Source organism: Lutjanus erythropterus, chromosome 9 (genome assembly GCF_056507025.1).
Source record: "Lutjanus erythropterus isolate fLutEry1 chromosome 9, fLutEry1.hap2, whole genome shotgun sequence".
Classification (NCBI taxonomy): Eukaryota; Metazoa; Chordata; class Actinopteri; order Lutjaniformes; family Lutjanidae; genus Lutjanus; species Lutjanus erythropterus.
The window spans coordinates 38,722,055-38,742,104 of NC_139325.1; the positions used below are offsets into that span (position 1 = coordinate 38,722,055).

Genomic DNA, 20,050 nt, shown 5'->3' on the forward strand with positions numbered 1-20,050 from the left:
ATTTGTTGCACATTGTCACAAATCCACGTTCACAGCTTTTTTGCTTAATTCTTTATAGCCCATACAGTAACAGAGGATGTATTATTGGCCTCTTTGTTTGTTTTTCGGTTAATTTGGTGACAGTTTTACCAATTTTCTGACACTTTTCTAGATAACCAACAGCAGCATAAAATTATAGAAATGGTTATGGAGAGATGAATCGACAGTTTTAGAGCCTTTCTCAGTTTTCCAGAAAGAATTGTGTGTTGAATCATTAATAAGTATTAATGTAAACCATTTGACAGTCCCCAGTGGTTTTCTTGTATTGTCCTGCACATGCCCTCATTCTTGATTATTTGTGACCAAAAACAATAAATAACACACTATCTGTAGCTAGGTCTTCTATGATTTTTTTTAACCTGCCTCCAAATATTATACAGTTCGTTATGAGTATATATTATTATTGAGTATTTCGAATTATGTATTTTATTAATTGTTTATATTTACATCCTTAATTTTGTTAAATTGTAGTCATTTTTAGGGGGGGTCTTTTATCTCACTTTTATGTGAAAGCACATCATGCTTTTGAAAAAATAAATAAATCAGAATATAAATATTATATTAAACAGATCCCTAAAACTTATCAATGAACAGTCTTTATTCAATAATTGAAGCCGACATATTTCTTGAATCGATAGAATAAATGCACTATGACCAACTCATCTGGCTTCACAGATGTTTTATGCTGTTCTCCTCTGACATCAACTCAAGTTACCTAAAAGCAATAACACTGAAGCCGGATTTTATTTTCAAAATAAAAGCGTCAAATTATTACTTCCTGGAAAAACACACCGTCGTGCCCACACAGTAATTCCTGTTGCTATACTAAGTGTATTCAGTAGACCTGTTAGGAACTAAAGTGTCCTTGTCACGTATGGAAACGCAAAGCTTTTCCTAACTACAAATTTTCCTCACACAATCTATCAGGCGGGCAGACTTCATTTTATTTTGGAAGGTCCAACCGGAACACTTGTGCTTTAACCTGCCTCACTTTGCATTTCTCATATCGCCGCCATTTTTAATCCTGTAAAAATAAAAACAAATGATATTTTGTTTTCGCTAAGAAGTTACCAAAGTGTAATAATCATCTAAGGTGCAGCGTAATCAAAAGATAGCCTCTTGACGTCGTCTTTTTCAGGCAAGTATACCACAATGACATTATTATTACGAATAAATCATTTTATAGCTAAATATAGACTTGTAATAAGAGCTAGTGAACAGTGATAAACACGAATAGCAACGGTACTATTAGCAAGACAGCTACTGTAAGTTCAGAGATGCTGTATAAGTGTGGTGATATTCAGACCGGTGGCCTGCTACATTTTAGCCTTAGACGTTATTATTTATTAGTAAATATCCGAGCAGAGTTGTCCTCTTTCCTGCTGTCTGAAGAATCGACTAACGTTAGCGGATGTGGAAATGGCTTATTTGTTAGAGTCAACTTCCACCGGAACAGACTTGGTGCCAATATTTTTCGATTTTATGTTACATGAAAAAATATAAAATTATATTTTTATATCTTTAAATGATCGTCCATTTGGTTTCTATAGCCTTTCTTTCTAATAATAATAAGGTATATGGACCAGAGTCAAAACGATAGACAATATTTTCGTATGCAACAGTGATTCCTTATTTAGCCTAATGTAGAACTTAATTTAACGTAACCTTGTATAACCTAATTTACTGGAACAACTACAGTCTTCCGATAATTACGTGACCTACTCAGTTTCATTAAGACCAGTTCGTGTATTTGCTTCTCCACATGCAATTTTTTTTCCCCGTTAACTACAACTGCAATGACACATTAAACTTTGAACAGAAATATGGTTCATGGTGGAAATCAGTTTACCCAGTTTACTCAGTCATTGATGTGTTAGCCTAATTCTTGATATAATTTCCATGATCATAATTTAGATTTAAAGTGATCTGCTATTAGGCTAAAAACATATTTTGTGTAGGTCTATTCTTTTACTGTATGTGGACATTCAGCTTTTTGATTGTAAGAACTTTACCTCAATAACTATAGCAGCTGAATGTGGTGTGGTCAGTGCAGGTTAATTTCCTCAGTCACATTATCTGCACTCCCAGGTGACACCAAATATCTATAATCATCTGTAGTCATGACTCCCCCAAAATATTTTGTGGTAGTTTGGTTTGGGGTTGTATTTTTTGCCACGCAGACACCACTGATTGGACATAGTATATTAGGATTATTATAGAATATAGAGCTATATAGAATTGAGTGGAGCTGCTACTAACGATTATTTTTAGTTGATTAATCAATTGATTTTTTTTGATTAATGGATTAATAGTTGTATGCCTATAAAATGAAAAAATGTGAAAAATGTTCAGGATTCATAATCAGTGTTGCCCAAAGATTACGGTGATGCCCTCAAATGTGTTGTTTTGCCCACAACCCAAAAATATTCAGTTTACTGTCATAGAGGAGAAAATAAACCAGAAAATATTCACATTTAAGAGTGTGGAATCAGAGAGTTTTGACTTTTTTCCATGAAAAATTACTCAGACCAATTAATCGATCATCAAAATAGTTTGCAGTTAATTTAATAAACGATTAATTGTTACAGAATTGAGTATTTATTGTATAAAATTTTGGGAATAATATACATCCAAGATGAAACTGACAGAAAGGTAGGACAAAATGGTGCCATTACAAATGTGTTACTTCAGCACCATGGACAGCACCATGGATTTACTACTATTCAGTTAGGCTGATTACTGATATTTCAGAGCCGCGGTCGAGTCCATAAATTCTAACTTGCACAAACCCCGTTAGATAAAGGATCAGTGAGTCAGGAAGAATACATTAACATATTCAACTGAACAACCTCTCTGCTTCTGCACTCTCTCTGCCAATAAAGGATTGAGATGTGGGTGTATTCTTGTCACTTTGCTAACAAGGGAGGTGGCATCTTCCTCATCCCCCCTGAAATCATATACTCAGTTTACTCAAGTACTATAAGTACAATTTTGAGGTAGTGGCATTTTACTTAAATGTTCCCATTTTGTGCTATTATATACTTGTGATCCGCTACATCTCAGAGGGAAATAGTATATTTTTCAATTAATGATAATCTTATAAAATACAATCCATTGTTAGAGTACATCCACCTCAACCAGCTGCAACATGAAATCCTGCCTCACATGAATGAGAGAGATATTAGATCATGATTTTATTAAGTAAAAAACACTGACTAAATATAAGACAAAAGAAGTGTTATAATGGTGCATGTTATGGCCACTAGCCTGTAATTTCCAAAAAAGAAACAATACACACAGTTCCATCAACTTGAAGTGCTGCTCAGTTCTAATTTTTCTCCTTGTCTGCCTGTTATGTCTCATCATAGTTTTTCTCCTACCTGCCAGCAGATGTCACTGTTGTATCTTGGGCAGCAGCTGCTGGAGGCAGCGCGAGGCGGACAGGATGATGATGTCAAAGCTCTGATGGCCAATGGGGCTCCGTTTACCACAGACTGGGTGAGGCTGATATGGGTTAATTATGGAATAATCTTCAAGCTAATCCGTAATAAGATGAGTGTGAACGTTCATCTGCTGCCAATAAACAGAGATTGTCGGCTTTTATTATCGTGTTGGACTTTGTCACCATGCAGTGGCAGTGTGACAGCGATGCAGATGCCTCATATTGAGCACAAAAGACAAGAAAAACTGAGAGAAACATTGAGCAGATGCTTACTGAAGGAAAAAAAACTCTCAGAGACTCTTTACTTTGTTTTTACTGTAATCTGTCTACCTATACAGATATATCTCCATGCTTTATCACTATATAAAGAGAGAAAAACAAACTCAGTTGTGATGTGCAATGAAAATGATCAGTTAGACTGCCTCAGGTGTGTGACACTTCACAAGTTTGCGCATAAAATAAACTTCTTTAATCTGCCAATTATTTCCTTGATTAAGCCATAATTAGTTTGGTCTACAAAATAGGAAAAAAAAAGCCAAAAAAATTCACTAATCACTGATCATAGTTTGTTTCAGGGGGATCTTAACAATCTGGCCAAGGAGGAAAAAAAGCCAAACCTCTTTTATCTGAGGAAAAATGGAAGAAAATTCAGGGAGAGACACAGAAGGAGGATCCCTCTACCAGGATGGATGGACAAAATCACATTGTAAAAACATTATTATGGCAAAATTTCTGTTGCACGTAGATTATAAAATATATGTGAAGAATGTGGATCCATGAGGATGTTGAGTGGGAACATATGAGTCATATGACCTCCCGACCACCATGAGCTGGAGACCTTGAAGAAGGAAAGTGAATGAGAGAGAGAGAGAGAGAGAACGCTAGAAAAAGAGGTGAAGAGAAACAGCTTAGAGAGATGTGGGAGCAGAAACAAAAACACAGAGGGTTAGAAAGGTGCAGTGCTTATTAGAACGATTACAATTTTATTCTCACCAGCAGGACAAATATGGACTATAAGTACCAGGGTGGGATTCATTAAGAGGGTCTGTCTGACCACCAGTCCAAAACTGAGATAGTTAGTTCACAGTTACCTAAGACAAACTAAAGCAGCATATCCTCAAAAATAAATGTAAGTACTAATAAACAACTTTTTTGCTTCAACTTATCATTATGAAGTAAATGTTGATTGCACAGAGTAATGGATATAGAATAAAGACACCATCTGTGTTTAGACTGGTCCCCCATGAGCCTCGCTTTTACTATTATTTCTCTCCTGGGAAAATAATGTCTCTATCAGAGACTAAATTAATGAACAAATTCACACATTCTCTCCCAATGTTTTCTTCTAACTTAACCCCTCCTCCCTCGACCCCGACGCCAACCCCTGCTGTAGTTACTTGTTTGTGCAAAGCAATAACATTACTCAGACTATGTTATTACCATGCGATGCACTTCTTAACAATAGCTTTCAATTTACCTCTTCAGTGAACATGCTTCTGTCTTCTCTCTTAGGCCTATTTCCAAAGTGATGTTGATTGTTACTCTGAGGAAACTGAAAGCGATCCGGTGTTGTGTACAGCGACACAATAGTAGCCTGAAGCCACTTGGAAACATGAGGGGAAGAGTTGAAAAGTTTCCACTTTAAATGTTTACTAATTAACCAATAATCAAAATAGTTGCCAGTTACTTTTTTGTTGATTATCTGATCAATCAATGAACTTATTGCTTCCATATTTAACACAAGAACTTAGTCTAAGTAGCAAAAGTAGTTTCATCCCATCATTTGTTTTGATAAACCTGCATTATTTTACTTTTATAAAATGTATGTGTATATGTCTCTATACGTATTACAATAATACAATAATATAAAACAGTTGTCTTAAATTAATGAGACTTTTAAAAAAGAGTCTACATAAAAATTCCACCGGCACTTCCTCTGACTCTTATTATCATATCTATATATAACATTCATTTATAATTTACTGCTCACAGGCACCGTGCACACCACTAATGCAGTTTAATTTATTATGCTCTTCCCTAATGCCACCTGTTATCTACTATACAAGAACAGATAGCAGATTGAGGGCTGTCAAAATGAATCAAATTTTAAAGTGGAGTTCTGTCATTCATCTGTGTCAGTGTGTCACATTTTAGAAATATGCATAAAAGAGTAGTTGCAGGCGCATGATTTAGTGGATTTATGCCATAGTCACATGATGTCTGCTTTTAAAATACGGGCAGAAATAGGAGCTTTAACCTAATTAATTTTTTTAGAACGAAAACATCATTTATATGTATGAATTCAAAATCAACCAGTAATGAAATGAAACAGATTTGTCGCTCTATTTCTATGTAAAGCTGACTGTGTGAATATAACAGATGATAATTTAGATTTCTATTAACTTGGAGTGTCGACGTTGGTGGATTAGCTGTCTTGTGTGCCGCAGTGTATGATGCAGGAGGGGAAGGAGACTTTCAAGCCTGTGACAAACACCCACATCGGCTGTGATTACTCTGAGAAACTAATGCAAGACGTGTTTCTTAGCTGGCAGTTTGCGTTTGTGGTAAAGCTGACATGCCATGAGCACTGCATTAGAGAGGACTTAGACATGTGGAAGTGGGGGGGAGTTTAACTTACGTTTTAGCCAGTAGTTTCATCACTTGTCAAAGTTATATAAGATCCTGAGGAGCACTACTCAGGTTGTAGTTGCATAATGTGTGGCTGGGGAGGAGCTTTGTCAAGTCAGAGAAAATTAGTCAAATGACATCTGTTGAATCATCCCGGCTTGTGTTTCAAGTAAGGAAAGACTGTGCTACAGACTGGGGGTGTGAAAGACCCGAGACAGGAAGGGTCCATCAAAAGCAAGTGTAAAACCCACCATTGCTTTGTGCGCTACGATTTTGAAGCCTCAGAGAGGTAGGGCACAAGCCCGCTGATTGGATCTGACTGAGAACCTGAGGACATGCCGTGGTAGTGACTTGTCAATCACAAGGTAGCCATGCACTAAAGCAGCGGTCGTCAACCTTTTCGTGTCACGAACCCCCGGAATAATCAGGCTGGTGTTTGAGACCCCATCGCCTGTCTGCCTGAGCCTGTGCAGGGATTACAGAATACCACATGATAGCTACCAAACTCACCCTCGAGTGTTTGTCCTTTATGTTGCATGTTTTTTTAAGGTCTGACATTTCCTCATTCCAAGCTGCTTGCCAAAATATGTATTTTATTTTATTCCCCACAACCATCTGGCAAAACCCTGGAAATTATCTTGTGATCATCTTGAGGATCCCGACTCCCAGGTTGAGAATCACTGCCCTAATCGTCTATTTTAGTTTAATGAGACCGTAATTTACAAAATGAACATCATGCTGTACTGAAGAAGACTTCAAACTAGCAACTGAGATCATAGGAAGCTGTTTACCAAAGTAATCAATCAAGTGAGAAGTATGCTCATTTGTAAATATATATCTTATATACTATCTGACAATCTGACTTCTTTTTGCAACCATTGGAGTCGCCCTCTGCTGGCCATTAGACAGAAACCAGGTTTAAAATGTCAAAATATCTGTCCCTCTGCCACTAATGCTTATGTAGCCTGTTAATACATTCATATCAACGTTTATACATCTCGTATGTGTAGCTTTGATACTAGGTCTATATTTCTCACCTACACAAGTGTGTAGCAAAGAACAGGAGGGATTCCCTGAAGCTGGAGGAAAGCCAAAAGATAAACATTTGGTATCACTGAGACTATGTTTTATCATTTATGTACAGAAAAGGCATCTCATCCAGTCCACATATGGTCTGTGTAAGTAATAAACTGACTAATCAGTCCACCGATTATGTGGCATTTTGAGATAATCAGCTAATAGCTAGTTACTGTGCTTAGCTAGCAAAAATAGACGACATATTACTGTATGGGATAACCATGTGTATTAGACTGTAAAGTGCATGAAATAATGGAATTATATATTATTTTTCTTTGGTTTGAGATCAGTGATATATATGTCAGCTATCAGTCTGACCTCATGTAACTTAAATAAGAATTAACTTGTGGCCTGATTGATTTCTCCTTCATCGGATCTCCCTTTTCAATCTCAGGAGTTCCCCAACTCTATTAAAATGCAGTACTGAATCACTGGACTTCACTTTAAAGCTCTTCAGTTGGGATCCAGTGCCCGTTGATATCCATTATTAACACAGCAGCGGCCTAAAAGCCAGAAAAATTAGCGTGGAAGTCAGAGATTTGAGCTTCTGACCCAAAGATGATTGAGATTTACTTTATTCTTCTTTAACGATCCCTGTCAAGCTTCCCTCAAACACCGGACATTAGCTTGTGTTTGAACTCAGCGGGACACGCCCTGGCACTTCATGTTAAGTGAACTTTCCCTGGATAAAGATAATGACTCTCATCACCTCTCCCACTCCTTTACATATCTTTATCTCTCTCCTCTTTTTTGTCCTCCAGCTGGGCTCATCTCCGCTGCATCTCGCTGCCCAGTACGGTCATCACTCCACCGCCGAGGTGCTGTTGCGCGCCGGCGTCAGCAGAGATGCCCGAACGAAGGTGGACAAGACCCCTCTTCACATGGCCGCCTCAGAGGGTCACTCCGTCATAGTGGACCTGTTAGTGCGGGTGAGGAGACATATCTGCTGTGTGCACAGAGGCGGTATTGTGATGATATTGCATTTATGTTTTTACACATAAATGTGAGCTGTAGATCATGACTGATATCGTATTTCTGGGGCCAGTGCCAATACAGCTGTTATTACAGCCAATGATATATATATATAATCCAAAATGACATCAAGGCAATGAGAGAAAACTTTCACTGGTAGTGTTAGTAATGATAAATAAACATGAATTTAAAAAAATAAGAAAAAGGATCAATAAAAAAAAAAACTATAAACAATCAATCTCCTATAGATAGCGATATAGACCAATATAGCTTTGCTAGACCATTATCCGGTTGATAATATGGCTCTAACTATAATTAATCTGATTATAGTAGATGATAAGAAAAGAAGTCATTCACATTTTTTGTTTAATAGATGTAAAGACATTTCTGATGAAATACAGTCAATAGCATCACAAGATCAGTGCAATGCGTTTATGTGATTTTGCAGTTTTATGCGGTGAAATACTATATAGATATTGCAAAAATATTTTAGTTATTATAGTATAAGTAAGCAGGAAGGGCCTGGAAAGGACACTACATGGCCAAAAGTATATGGACACCCAACATTTACAACTATATGTTATTGCTGAACAGTTTACTTCCTCAGATTTTGAGCTGATCCAACACTGATGTCAGGTGATGAGGCCTGACTCATTTCAGTTCATTCCAAACGTGTTCTTACACACCAAACCGTACGTGGGAGAAGTTAGCCTTCAGGGCTTTCTGATGGAAAGCCTTTCTAATATGTGGTTACAGATCTATTTTAATCCAAACGATGATCTTTCCCAAATCTAACCGATTTGTTTTGTCTAAATATATCCAAACCGTGACAGTAAACTGAAAAGCAAAAAAAAAAAAAAAGCTGAAGTAAACTAACTCTAAAATAGATGCTTCACATGGGCATCAAACCCAAGTCCTCTCCTGTGAAACTCCTGTGTTTAAACCATTCCTCCACTACAACCTAATGTGTTGAAACTGCAAAGGACCGAACACAGACTGCTTCTATAAAGTTGAAAGCACCATGTGGTCTAAGAATGTCCTAATTTGAAAATAAGGGGTCTAACCGAAACAATTAAAAAAACAGCCCCAGACACGTGTCCACATACTTTTGGTCAGATTACTGTAGTGTAAATGTGTCACAGATGACCTTGGTTTTGGTGTTGACCAAAAAGCCATCAAACAAACGTCTGATCTCTGCTCTGGAGAAGCAAAAACATTTGAAGCTTTTCTGTTTCATCTGTTTTATGTGACACTGTTTTGAATGCTGTTATAATGTCTTCACTCCACCTTACCTACCTTATCTTTCAGACGTGCCTAGTCACAGACATCTCCTCTCATCACCTCCCTCGTGTCTCCCTTTCTTGTGTTCTTTTCCTTCTCTCACCACCGGGGGGTGCCGTGCCCCTGTGCAGAACGGCGCCGACATCAACGCCAAAGACATGCTGAAGATGACAGCGCTGCACTGGGCGGCTCAGCATGGCCACAGGGAGGTGGCCGAGCTCCTGCTGAGGTACGGAGCAGACGTCCACTGCCTCAGCAAGTTTGACAAGACGCCCTTCGACATCGCCATGGATACCAGCAACACTGAGCTGATGATACTGCTACAGGTGGACGGACGGACGGAGGGAGGGAGGGTGGTGATGGGGAGAGACAGAAACACTCTGGGGGAGAGAGAGACAGACAGACAGACAGACAGACAGAGTTGAGAGAAAAACGTAAAGGGGCAAAGACATTTGGACAGAATCAGATGTCAGAGTCAGACAGACAGATGAAGGATAGAGAGACAAGCATGGATGAGGACAGAAAGGAAGGAGAAAATTAAAATGATGAGGGGAGGGAGAGAAAGAAAGGAGAGAGAAATTGATGTGGGGGTGAAATAAATGTAAGGACAGACACTGAGGGGGAAAGGAGGGGAGAGGCACGCAGGGAGGAGGACAGAAAAGCAGAGATGAGTCGAGTCAGGTCATCTCTGTTCCTGTTGGCGTCTCAAACACCCAAACACTTTGCGGCAAGGTTATTAAAAAAGATAACAGAACGGGAGGCATCTGAAAAAGACAGAAAATGACCAAGCACATTTCAACCAATGCAGGTAAAAATGAAGACGGGGAGGAGGGAACGGCGAGAGAGATGGACAGATAGATGAAGGCGGGGAAGACAAGGAGACATAGATGGATGAACGAGGGGCTCGTGAGAAAGGCACGGAGGGAGGGAGGAAGATGGACAGAGATTAGGGGGAGCGTGAAACAGAGAGGAGGTGGAGGAAGAAGAGAAATGGGGGGAGTCGAAGAGATTAAACCAAAAGACGGAAAGAGGAGGAGAAAAGTAAAAAGAGACAAAGAAGACAAAAGTGCGAGACTGCGGCGCAGACGTGTTTGCACAGTGCCCCTGTGATTTCAAAAATACGTTTGATGTCTTCTAAGTGCGACTCGCAAAGCTCCAGTCGGACTCTCACCGTCGTTGCTATGGTTTCAATGTCCATGCAGCCTCCCTCTGTCAGACAGCCATGTTGCAAATAACACCCGCATTTAGACACCATTTCACACAAGATCGGATTAGACCTCGTCTTTGAAAACAAACAGAATCCACACTAATAATTAAAATAAGAGGACTGTGGTTGAGGATTATGTTGAAATTAGCAGACACAGTATTTGGGGTAAAATGAGATTATAAAAGCTCCACGTGCTCTCCTACAAAGGCCTTACGTAACAGAGGTGTGTGTGGGCCTTCAGGTGGTATGTAGGAGGTTCTAGTTAGCGTTAGATAACTCATCTCCCTGGTCATGACTCTTCAACTGGCCAGGATACAGATAGTAGGGCCTCGAGCAAAAGCAGCTGGTTGACCCATGAAGGCTGGATACATACAGAAGTTTATGAAACATAAACACCCACCCTGGTCATGAGTGTAAAATGCTCCCCTGAGCGTCAGCGTTTGTAACGGCTGAATCACCACGAGTGCATCATGAAACGTGTTCGTTGTCTGAACTAAACTTTATTGCTGTGCTCTGATAAAGTTAAGCACTGAGGCAGCGATCCCTAAAGTGTGGGCCGCGGCCCACTGGTGGGCTGTGAGGGCCTTGCAGGAGGGTCTTCAGAGGTCATTAAAAATAAATAATTTTTTTTTTTAGATTCAGTTTTCTAAGTTTGGGAATGGTCGCTCTAAAGTATAGCATAAGGATGGTGCAAAAAAATCAACACAACTTAGTATCACAACATTTTGTGTGGCAATGTTGGATCGATGAGTCGATGCCAAGTATTGACCTTTTATTATTTAAATTATTAATAATGCAAATGCCAGCAAAACTTTTTGGTCTTAGAATATTAAAATGAATTCCTTTTTCAGTCTACTTAATATTTTATCTGGTGAGATCAGCACACGTCATGATCAGCAGGTCAGGCTGTCAGCTTGACAATCCAAATTGACAGAGAACAAGAACTGAGCTGCAGCACAATCCCTTCAGGCAACTACACATGTCAAAGTATGTCCACTAAAGGTGTCTGTTTTTACCTCTGATAGGCTCAGATCGTGTCCAACAACATGATGCAAACAACACAGAAGATACGTGTAAGATACGTTTTGTTTTGCCAGATTGCTCTGGCCAAAGTCATCCAAACTCTCTTTAGAGAAAATGTTCTGGCTGTTTCTCCCCTCTGTTTCTCTTATGTGTGACATCCCTCTCACTCTTCTCCTGATCTTTAATGCTGTGATTGTACGATTTATTTATGCTCAACTAGATTTGGGGATTGTTAGAACAGCTGAAAGACAAGCTATGATGTTTTTCATAAGCTTTATTTTGTTTATGAAGAGTTTGAATCAAGATGACAATCATACATTTACCATTTCTGCAAAGGGAGTCTGGTGAGTTTGGTGAGAGCAATAAAGCAGCTGTTTCTGGTTAAATAAACATATCTGACTTGAAGTCTTAAAAAAAGAAATCCTTTCCATAATGTTGTCAGACACTTAAAATAACAATCTGCGCCTGTCAGTGAGAAAAACAAGCACTTTTAGTGGACATACTTTGACGTGCACAGTTGCTCAGTTTCACTTCTGCCATCTGCAGCGGTCTCAATCAATACTGGGCAAACTGCAAAAAAATGTTGTTACCATTAGTCAGTTAGAAACAAAAACATGGGAAAACAGGGTTTAGGTTGAAAAATACCTAACTTACCTTTAAGTATCGTGATAATATCACATCATGGGGCAGCTGGTGAGTCCCACAGCTTGTATCCCACCATGAAATAATGACATCATTTCTCTCTCTTATCAGGTCTGTGCAGATAAAATGTCTCATTCACATGAAATCACCAGCACCAGATGCCAGACTGCACTGAAAAGGAATCATCGGTGGATAAACAATGAAACATACTATTAGTTTTAAACCTCAGCCTACACCTCTTGCGGCCATCATATTTTATACACCATTAACTGCATGATTGCTTTTGGACAGAAAATGGGCCAATTTTAAAAAGCAGGATGCCATACCATCAATGAAACGACTCCCAAAATGATTTCTTACTTTCAGCAGCATAGTTTCACCTGCAATTCTCCAGGGCAAAAACAGTTTAGCTGTGAGTCCTTCTGATAGCATGAAACTAGCGGCTAAAAGTGTTCAATTACAGAACACCGATGATATCTGCTTTGTATGAGGGATGTCAACTAAAGACACAAAACACCAGATGGATGTTCTGTTATCTTGTGTGTAAAACTTTGATCTTAGTTTCAGACAAATAAGACAATTGGTGGGGTCATATGTTATACATCAAAGCGTTCCAGTGTTTCATTTTCATTTTATGCCTGCCATTTTTTAAGTTGGATTACACATTAATCTAAAGCGTAATAAGAGATCAGAAATTCCACCCTCAGAGGGGTATGTAACTGTCACTTTAAAAAATCCGCCAGGAATTAGGATTTAGTTGTCAGTTTTAAAAATTTCACAAGTCTTACCGAGACCAGTGGGAGATTTTGCAGTTATAGCGCATTTTAGAGCAGCAATAATCAGTATTTTTATATTTACGATGGATCAAATGACTTGTAATCTGAAAGGCGTCTGTCATAGTGATGAACCCACAGGTAATCATCTCCATACAATGCAGTCTCTCAACCATGTGGACCTTTTTAGTGTCTTTCAGCTAGTGTCAAGTTTAAGACAAACTGTACATTACCTGTCCAGCAGCGACTGCAGCAGACAGACAACTTTAGTGAGTAGCTGGTGATCATAGTGGAGCATTTAACAGCTTCATATCCAGATATTTTCCCCGGGGAGTTGGTGTAGAGCTAAGCAGAGAGAGCAAGAGAGTAAATGATGGACTTGAATTCATCAGGTGGACACGACGGCTTGTTTCTGTTGTCCCCAAGTGGCCAAAAAAGGGGCACACCAAAGAGTTTTAGGCTTCATTCTTAACCTTGACATCAGTCATCAGTCCTCAGTATTTTCTTTCTATCCAGTCTGTTAAAACCCAGTATTTCTGCAGAGTTGTGGATAAGGATTATGCTACACTAGAGCTGAAACAATTAATCTATTATTAATAGGATTAATTAATAAGATTAATAGTCTGAGTAAAAAAAAAAAGTCAAATATCTCTGATTCCAGCATCTTAAATGTGAATATTTTCCGGTTTCTTTACCCCACTATGGCACTAAACTGAATATTTTTCGGGTTGTAAGCAAAACAAGATATTTGAGGATGTCACCTTCGGCTTTCAGAAACACTGATCAACATTTTTCACTATTTTCTCAAATTTTATAGGCAAACAACTAGTTACTACTCATTAGTTGCAGCCCTATGCTACACTAATGTTACAGTATGTTACAGTGTAGATTTAGATTCCAGTGGTGGCTGCGTGAAATTGTTTTGGATTCATATGATCCTTTTCCAATAACTTCAGAGTGTCAAAATTTATTTTAAAAAAAGATAAATGTAATCATTTTTATTTTGCTAATCGATTAATTATTTTGAGTCATTTTTTAAAAGTCGAAAACATTAAAATTCTCTCATTTCAGTTTCTAAAATGTGAATAGTTTTTATTGTCTTTACTCCTCAATGACTCTAAACTGAATATCTTTGGGTTATGGACAGACAAGACATTTGAGGATGTCAGTTTAGGCTCTAGAAAACAGTGATTACCATTTATTACCGCTCTCTGACATTTTAAGGACCAAACAACTATCAATTAATCAAGACAAATAACCGACAGCTTAATTGATAATGAAAATAATTGTTAGTTGCAGCCCTAATGTTATTATTTGACAAAATATTCTGCTTCAGTCCATATTTGAGATGCACACACTTGTATTACCAGACTGGTCTAATAAAGTTGATTTAACACAAAAAAATAATTAGTCCAGGAAGCACTTGGGTCAACTTCACTGTTTTGAGTTGGTGCAGCATTTGCCAGATACTCGATTTCTTGAATAGAGTCACATTTGAGTTCATTTGAAATGTTCCCCAGATCAGTTTGTCAATGCTTATTAACTGCAACAAATTGAATGTAACCAAAGCTCCTGTTATGTGTGTACACAGGAGAGCATGCAGAACCAGGTAAACATCAACCCAGAGTCCCACTTCATCATCCCTGCTGGTGGACTAGTCAACCTCTCAGAGCTGATCGCCACCACCAAGACCACTGCAGGTAGGCAGCGGCGCGCATGCATCCATCACTTGTTTCGGTGCAGCGATGAAGTGACAGAAATGATGAATAAAGAGCAGATGGAAGGAATGTGAAATTCAGGTTTGTGCAGGTGGGGGGAAAATAAATCTCTGGAGACTTACCGTGTTATCCCCAGAGACATATAATCATATCTGCCAACAAACGAGGAACACCTGCAACAGAAACAAAATGGCAGACAGTTGTTCAACAGCAGTCAAGATAAACTAAACTGTTCATCCATCCATTCATTCCTTTAATTTTATCCATCCATGTTTCTCAACAAACATCAGCTGACAACATAATCGGAGATTTCTTTAACTGTCTGCTAACTGTCTGAAAATGACAACTCGTTGTGTGACTTTCTGGCCCCTGATTATTTTTGCACAGCAGCATAATGTTGGAGTAGTCCTTGGTGGCTGCTGTTGTCTAACAATATAAGCCAACTGTTGTCTTCAGGCAAGTCAGAGGACGCCGAATCGGTGGAAACAACCCTTCAGCATGTGGTGGGCGACGGGGGGCAGAGGGTCATTACCATAGTGACGGACCAGCACGGCAACCTGCAGCCAGCGGCCCTGGGCCAGCAGTTCATTGTCACCCTGCAGGGGCAACAGAGTGAGTGTGCAGTCAGTGCTCTCCAATACTGATCAGGACCAGGAGCTGAGAAGAGGGAAGCACCAATGTCATGATGGCAGTTTCTAAAAAAGCAGCAATACACCAACAGTAAAAATAAAACACACATTAGCAATCAGCCAGTGACATTATTATTATTATTATTCAGCAGATTTCACACACAGACACTGTGGAAAATTCAAGCAAAAAGAGGCACTGAATTTACATCAGGAGTCTCACAGCTATACCTGCTGGGACTAGTTCAGACAACCTCAAGATGACATTGCAGTTTTGCGTTTACTTGCATCCTGAATTCAAACATGAGTTATGTAAAACTTTAGAACAAATCATGAATACTTATAACTGGGAGCGTCAAAAAATAACCTATTAAAGGTCCAGTATGTAAGATTTATACGCAGAATATAGCAGACATTGAACATAAAATTCATTAGTATATTTTCATTAGTGTATAATCACCTGAAAATAAGAATCGTTGTGTTTTCGTTAACTTGGAATGAGCTGTTTTTATCTACAGAGGTGTGGATTCTCCTCCACTGGCTCTAGATGGGCTGTTCACATTTTTCATGGCCACGTTTGGAAGAAGCGTGCTGTGAAAACACCTTATAGAGATAAAGACAGCAAATAATATATGACAGATACCATGTTAAACCCAGATCTCTAGAGGGGAAGAAGAAACTACAATGGTGACTTACAAAAGAGTCTACAACAAGCAGTTCATGAGTTTGGCCATGGTACATTAATCTGTTTAGAAGTTATGTTCTGTTTTGTTATAGGCCACTCCCACTGCCACGCCCCCTTTTGCCAATCGACATGAACAGTTAATCAGCTGTCCCTTGGCTCGTGACCAACCTTTCCACTAAATCTGTTGTGAGTCTGTGAATCCATCTGGATGTTATGTGCCTTTTTGTGATAGACCACTCCCACTGTCACGCCCCCTGTTAACTAATTGGCAGGAGCACAAATACACACCTTCACACACGCACACACATACTTGACCTCTGTGCCAGAGTTCAGCCTCCAAAGGCTAAATATCTGGCAGCTAAAGGGTAGGGAATTTTTGTCGACTGACTAGCTGAATGACTGATGGAGAGACCCTGGTCACAGCTTAAAAGGGGCCAATGTGTGTGTGATGTGATTCCTTGCATCTCATTTCTTGTTAAGGATCTTCCATTTTTGTCTAAACAAAGAAAAATGTGCTGATGTGTAATTGTGAGCAGTGGGTGTGTAAAAAATTCCACAAAGAAGACATAACCTGGCTCTGCCCCAAACTAGCTGTAAGCGAGTGCCTGAGAAACACAGTGTACAAGCTATAGTTTTACGCAAGAGCCTAATTCAATAAGAGACAAAAACCAGAGATGCAGTGACAAGCTGCTCGCACAAAACCACAGCCGCCCTGAATGACAATTCACTGGTTATAAGTAGCACTCTGGGGGTGTACTTGGAGAGCTGGACTGGATGCTCTTCCAGTCACATATGTTGAGGTGGCAGCCAGGGAGGAGGATGGGTGGCCAATCATAGACGGAGAATGGCACAATGACATTCTGTAAAATGGAAAATAGATCTAACAGACGTACCAGTACACACACACACACACACACACACACACACACACACAGTCTGAGAGCAAACACAAGTAAACAAATCACAGCTGTGTGTAAGACTCTTCTCAGACACTTCTCTGTCTTGCGGTTGCAGTGGTGGCTTTGCCAGCCGGTGCAATCACAGAGGAGGTGTTGGTGGAGGAGCCTCAGCAGCCCACACGCAAGAGGAAGACAGGCCCTGCAGCCAATCACATCAGTCTAAAAGACAAGGTAAGCCAGGAGGACTTTAAAAAAATGCTTGTGACTGAATGCAGAAAAAAATGACTGAGCCACTGTGGACAATGTCTTGTTTACGTTTAATTTCTTGTCAAACAAGAATGAATTTCAATCAGGAGGTTCATTTGACTAAATCTACTATAACATTTAATTTCATGCTTTAACCACTCATCTGTTTGTTTTATTTCCAGAAGGTCAAAGAAAGTCGCGAGCAGCTGGAGCGTCAGCTGCAAGAAGCCAAGCTTAAAGCCCACAAGTACCAGCAGCAGCTCCTGCAGAAGGAGCAGGAGGCTGAGCAGTATCGCCTCAAACTGGAGCGGGCCATGACCACCAGTAACAACGCCACCACTGCCACCAGCGTTACCATAAACAGTGGAGGTATAGTGAAGCAGGAGGAAGAGGAGGTGATGGTAGAGGAGCGGCTAGAGATGACAGAGGAAGCTACGATAAGAGAGGTGGAAGAAGGGAAGAGGATAGACACAAAGAAAGAGAGGGAGGTTATAAGGGAACTTCCAGAAGATGCAATTCTTGTGACAGAGGGTGAACTGGATGTGGCGCTCAATGGTGCAAAGGAAACAGACAAGTCTTCCCCGTGTCGGCGAGGCCAAGGTAGAGGGAGAGGAAGAGGCAGAAGCAGAGGGAGACAATGATAATCTATTTAATTGTTTTTGTATCGTTTTGTAGGAAGATTTTGTAAATATGTCTACACTTTGATGCTGCACCAACTTCAAGAGGACTTCAGTTTGAAGAGGAAACAGTTTGGTTGTTTAGTTTGAAGCACACGCTGAGCCCGGAGAGGAAATTGAAGGTATTACAGACTTTGGGTGATGTTCAGTTCTTTATTTCCTTGTGTTTTTTATCTCTTGAATCACCTGTCATTTCCTGACCAGACTCCCAACTGAGTGGCAGCGGAACATTTTTATCCTCCACCCACTACTGCCAGTAATGACTGTGAAGTCCCAACATTGTGTGTCAGTTGACTATTTTTTAAGTCAAATATATACATTTTAACAGCATAAGAGGAGAAGAGATTAAACACCAGAACAAAAGTATACTTGCCTGTAGGAATTTGACAGAATACTAAGGATGAGAACATGTCTGACATATTTGCATTCACTGGGCAGGTTAAACTTGCAGTAACTGTAGCCATGTTGTGGGCTGTAAAGCTGCAGGGGCACCTGGAGCAGATGCACAACCTGACAGGTACTATAATGATTCTTTGCACATAAGTGAAGCTGCATTAGTTGATTTTTTTTTTTTTTTTGGCAACTTTAGTGAGGACGACGAGCTGTGAAAGCTTTTAGCTGCCGGTAAAAAAAAAAAAAGTCAAATTTATGTAGATAGGCTTAAGAGTGAGGACATCATCTTCCTGTGCCAGTCTCAGAAAATCAGGAACAAAATTGGTCACGAAGTTTGCCACGAGCCTGGATGAGACCGACGCAGCTGTACAGGTTGTTCAAAGTTGACTCATGAATATAACAACTCCTAACATGACAATGCAGTCACACCAGATGGGACAGACATGTCATTACTGACTGATTAAATACACAGCCTGTAATGTCGGCCCCCTCTGGGTCGCTCGGTCAAAACAATAACAAATGACAGAGTTGGTGACGTTGTGCAGTAGTGTGGGAGTTCTTTTATCATTGCAGAAGAAGATGGGTGTCTAGTAGAACACATGCGAGATCTGTCTGCAGTCCGAACTTGTCACAAAATTCTTACCATCATGCTTATTCCACACAAACATTTACCCTTGTTTTACCTCATCTCTTGTTCCTGTACCTGTAACCTGTACATATACAGTTTTTCATCTACCTAGTTATTTCACTGACTTCCTTCATTACTCTAAGATATCATCTGGAGTTTCTCACAATCCCCCAGAACTTATATCATTTAAAAAAATATGATACCAGTACCATAACACTTGTGGTGATTGGCTGTGATTTAAAATGAAATACATAAAATGTGAGATCACTGAGAGTCAATTCAACATAAGTTTTGTCTTTCCCATATTTTCATACCAGCCTGTTACATAGTCACAATCACACATATAGCACACACATCATCCATGATGACAAGCTAAACTGTGATAGTTAGCTAGTAAGAGGAGGCAAAATGAAGAGAGTGAAAACAAATGCTTCAAAAACACTGAAATCACAGATCCAAACAGGAACTATTGCAAAGAAAAGTGCAGATCAGGAGGAAAATACTTTGAGCAGTCATGTTGAAAATGAAGCGTGCAACAAGAAGCGGCAGTGAAGTGTCAACAGCGCAAAAGGTTATAAGGTGGTACTTTGGGAGCTCAGTATTTTCTGAGGTGGTACGTGGTGTAAGAAGTTTGAGAAACGCCGCCTGAAAAGGTACTGATCCCCAGCTCTAGTAAAGGGAAAATGACGCCATTGACAGGCGACCAAATGAAACACTGTTACCTTGAATAAAATTCAATTCCTCTTTAATCATACATTTATTCATTATTTCATGTTGTCTTCTCAAAGTATTTCTGTGTTTACGTCATTCATTATGACAGGATCTGTGATGAGGGTCCTCAGACTGTGGTGGGTCATGGTGCCTCAGTGGAGGGGCACAGTGTGGACAAAGATAATCATGAAGCAATTACAGTAAGAGCACTTCATGTTCTTTTTTCCAGGGTGACCCACACCGAGCAGATAGGAGCTCGCGTTCGGCTGAAGGACTCTTGAACAGAACGCATGGCAGTTGATGGATATACCTTATCTTTTCCGGGAATCAAACTTGTGGCCTTTGTGTTCACAGAGTGGCTTATGTAACTGCTCAGACACCGT

General features: G+C 39.7%; 1 protein-coding gene across 1 annotated transcript; it reads left to right on the forward strand.

Annotated features, from left to right (window-relative positions):
* Positions 1-3,386: 3,386 nt before the first annotated feature.
* On the forward strand, positions 3,387-18,301 carry LOC146322149 (GA-binding protein subunit beta-2-like). Its single transcript, XM_084727562.1, has 7 exons — positions 3,387-3,537; positions 7,948-8,115; positions 9,571-9,765; positions 14,676-14,784; positions 15,259-15,414; positions 17,128-17,243; positions 17,441-18,301. The coding sequence occupies exons 1-7, from the start codon at positions 3,394-3,396 to the stop codon at positions 17,897-17,899; spliced, it is 1,347 nt and encodes a 448-aa protein (XP_084583688.1). The 5' UTR covers positions 3,387-3,393; the 3' UTR covers positions 17,900-18,301.
* The last annotated feature ends 1,749 nt before the right edge of the window (positions 18,302-20,050 follow it).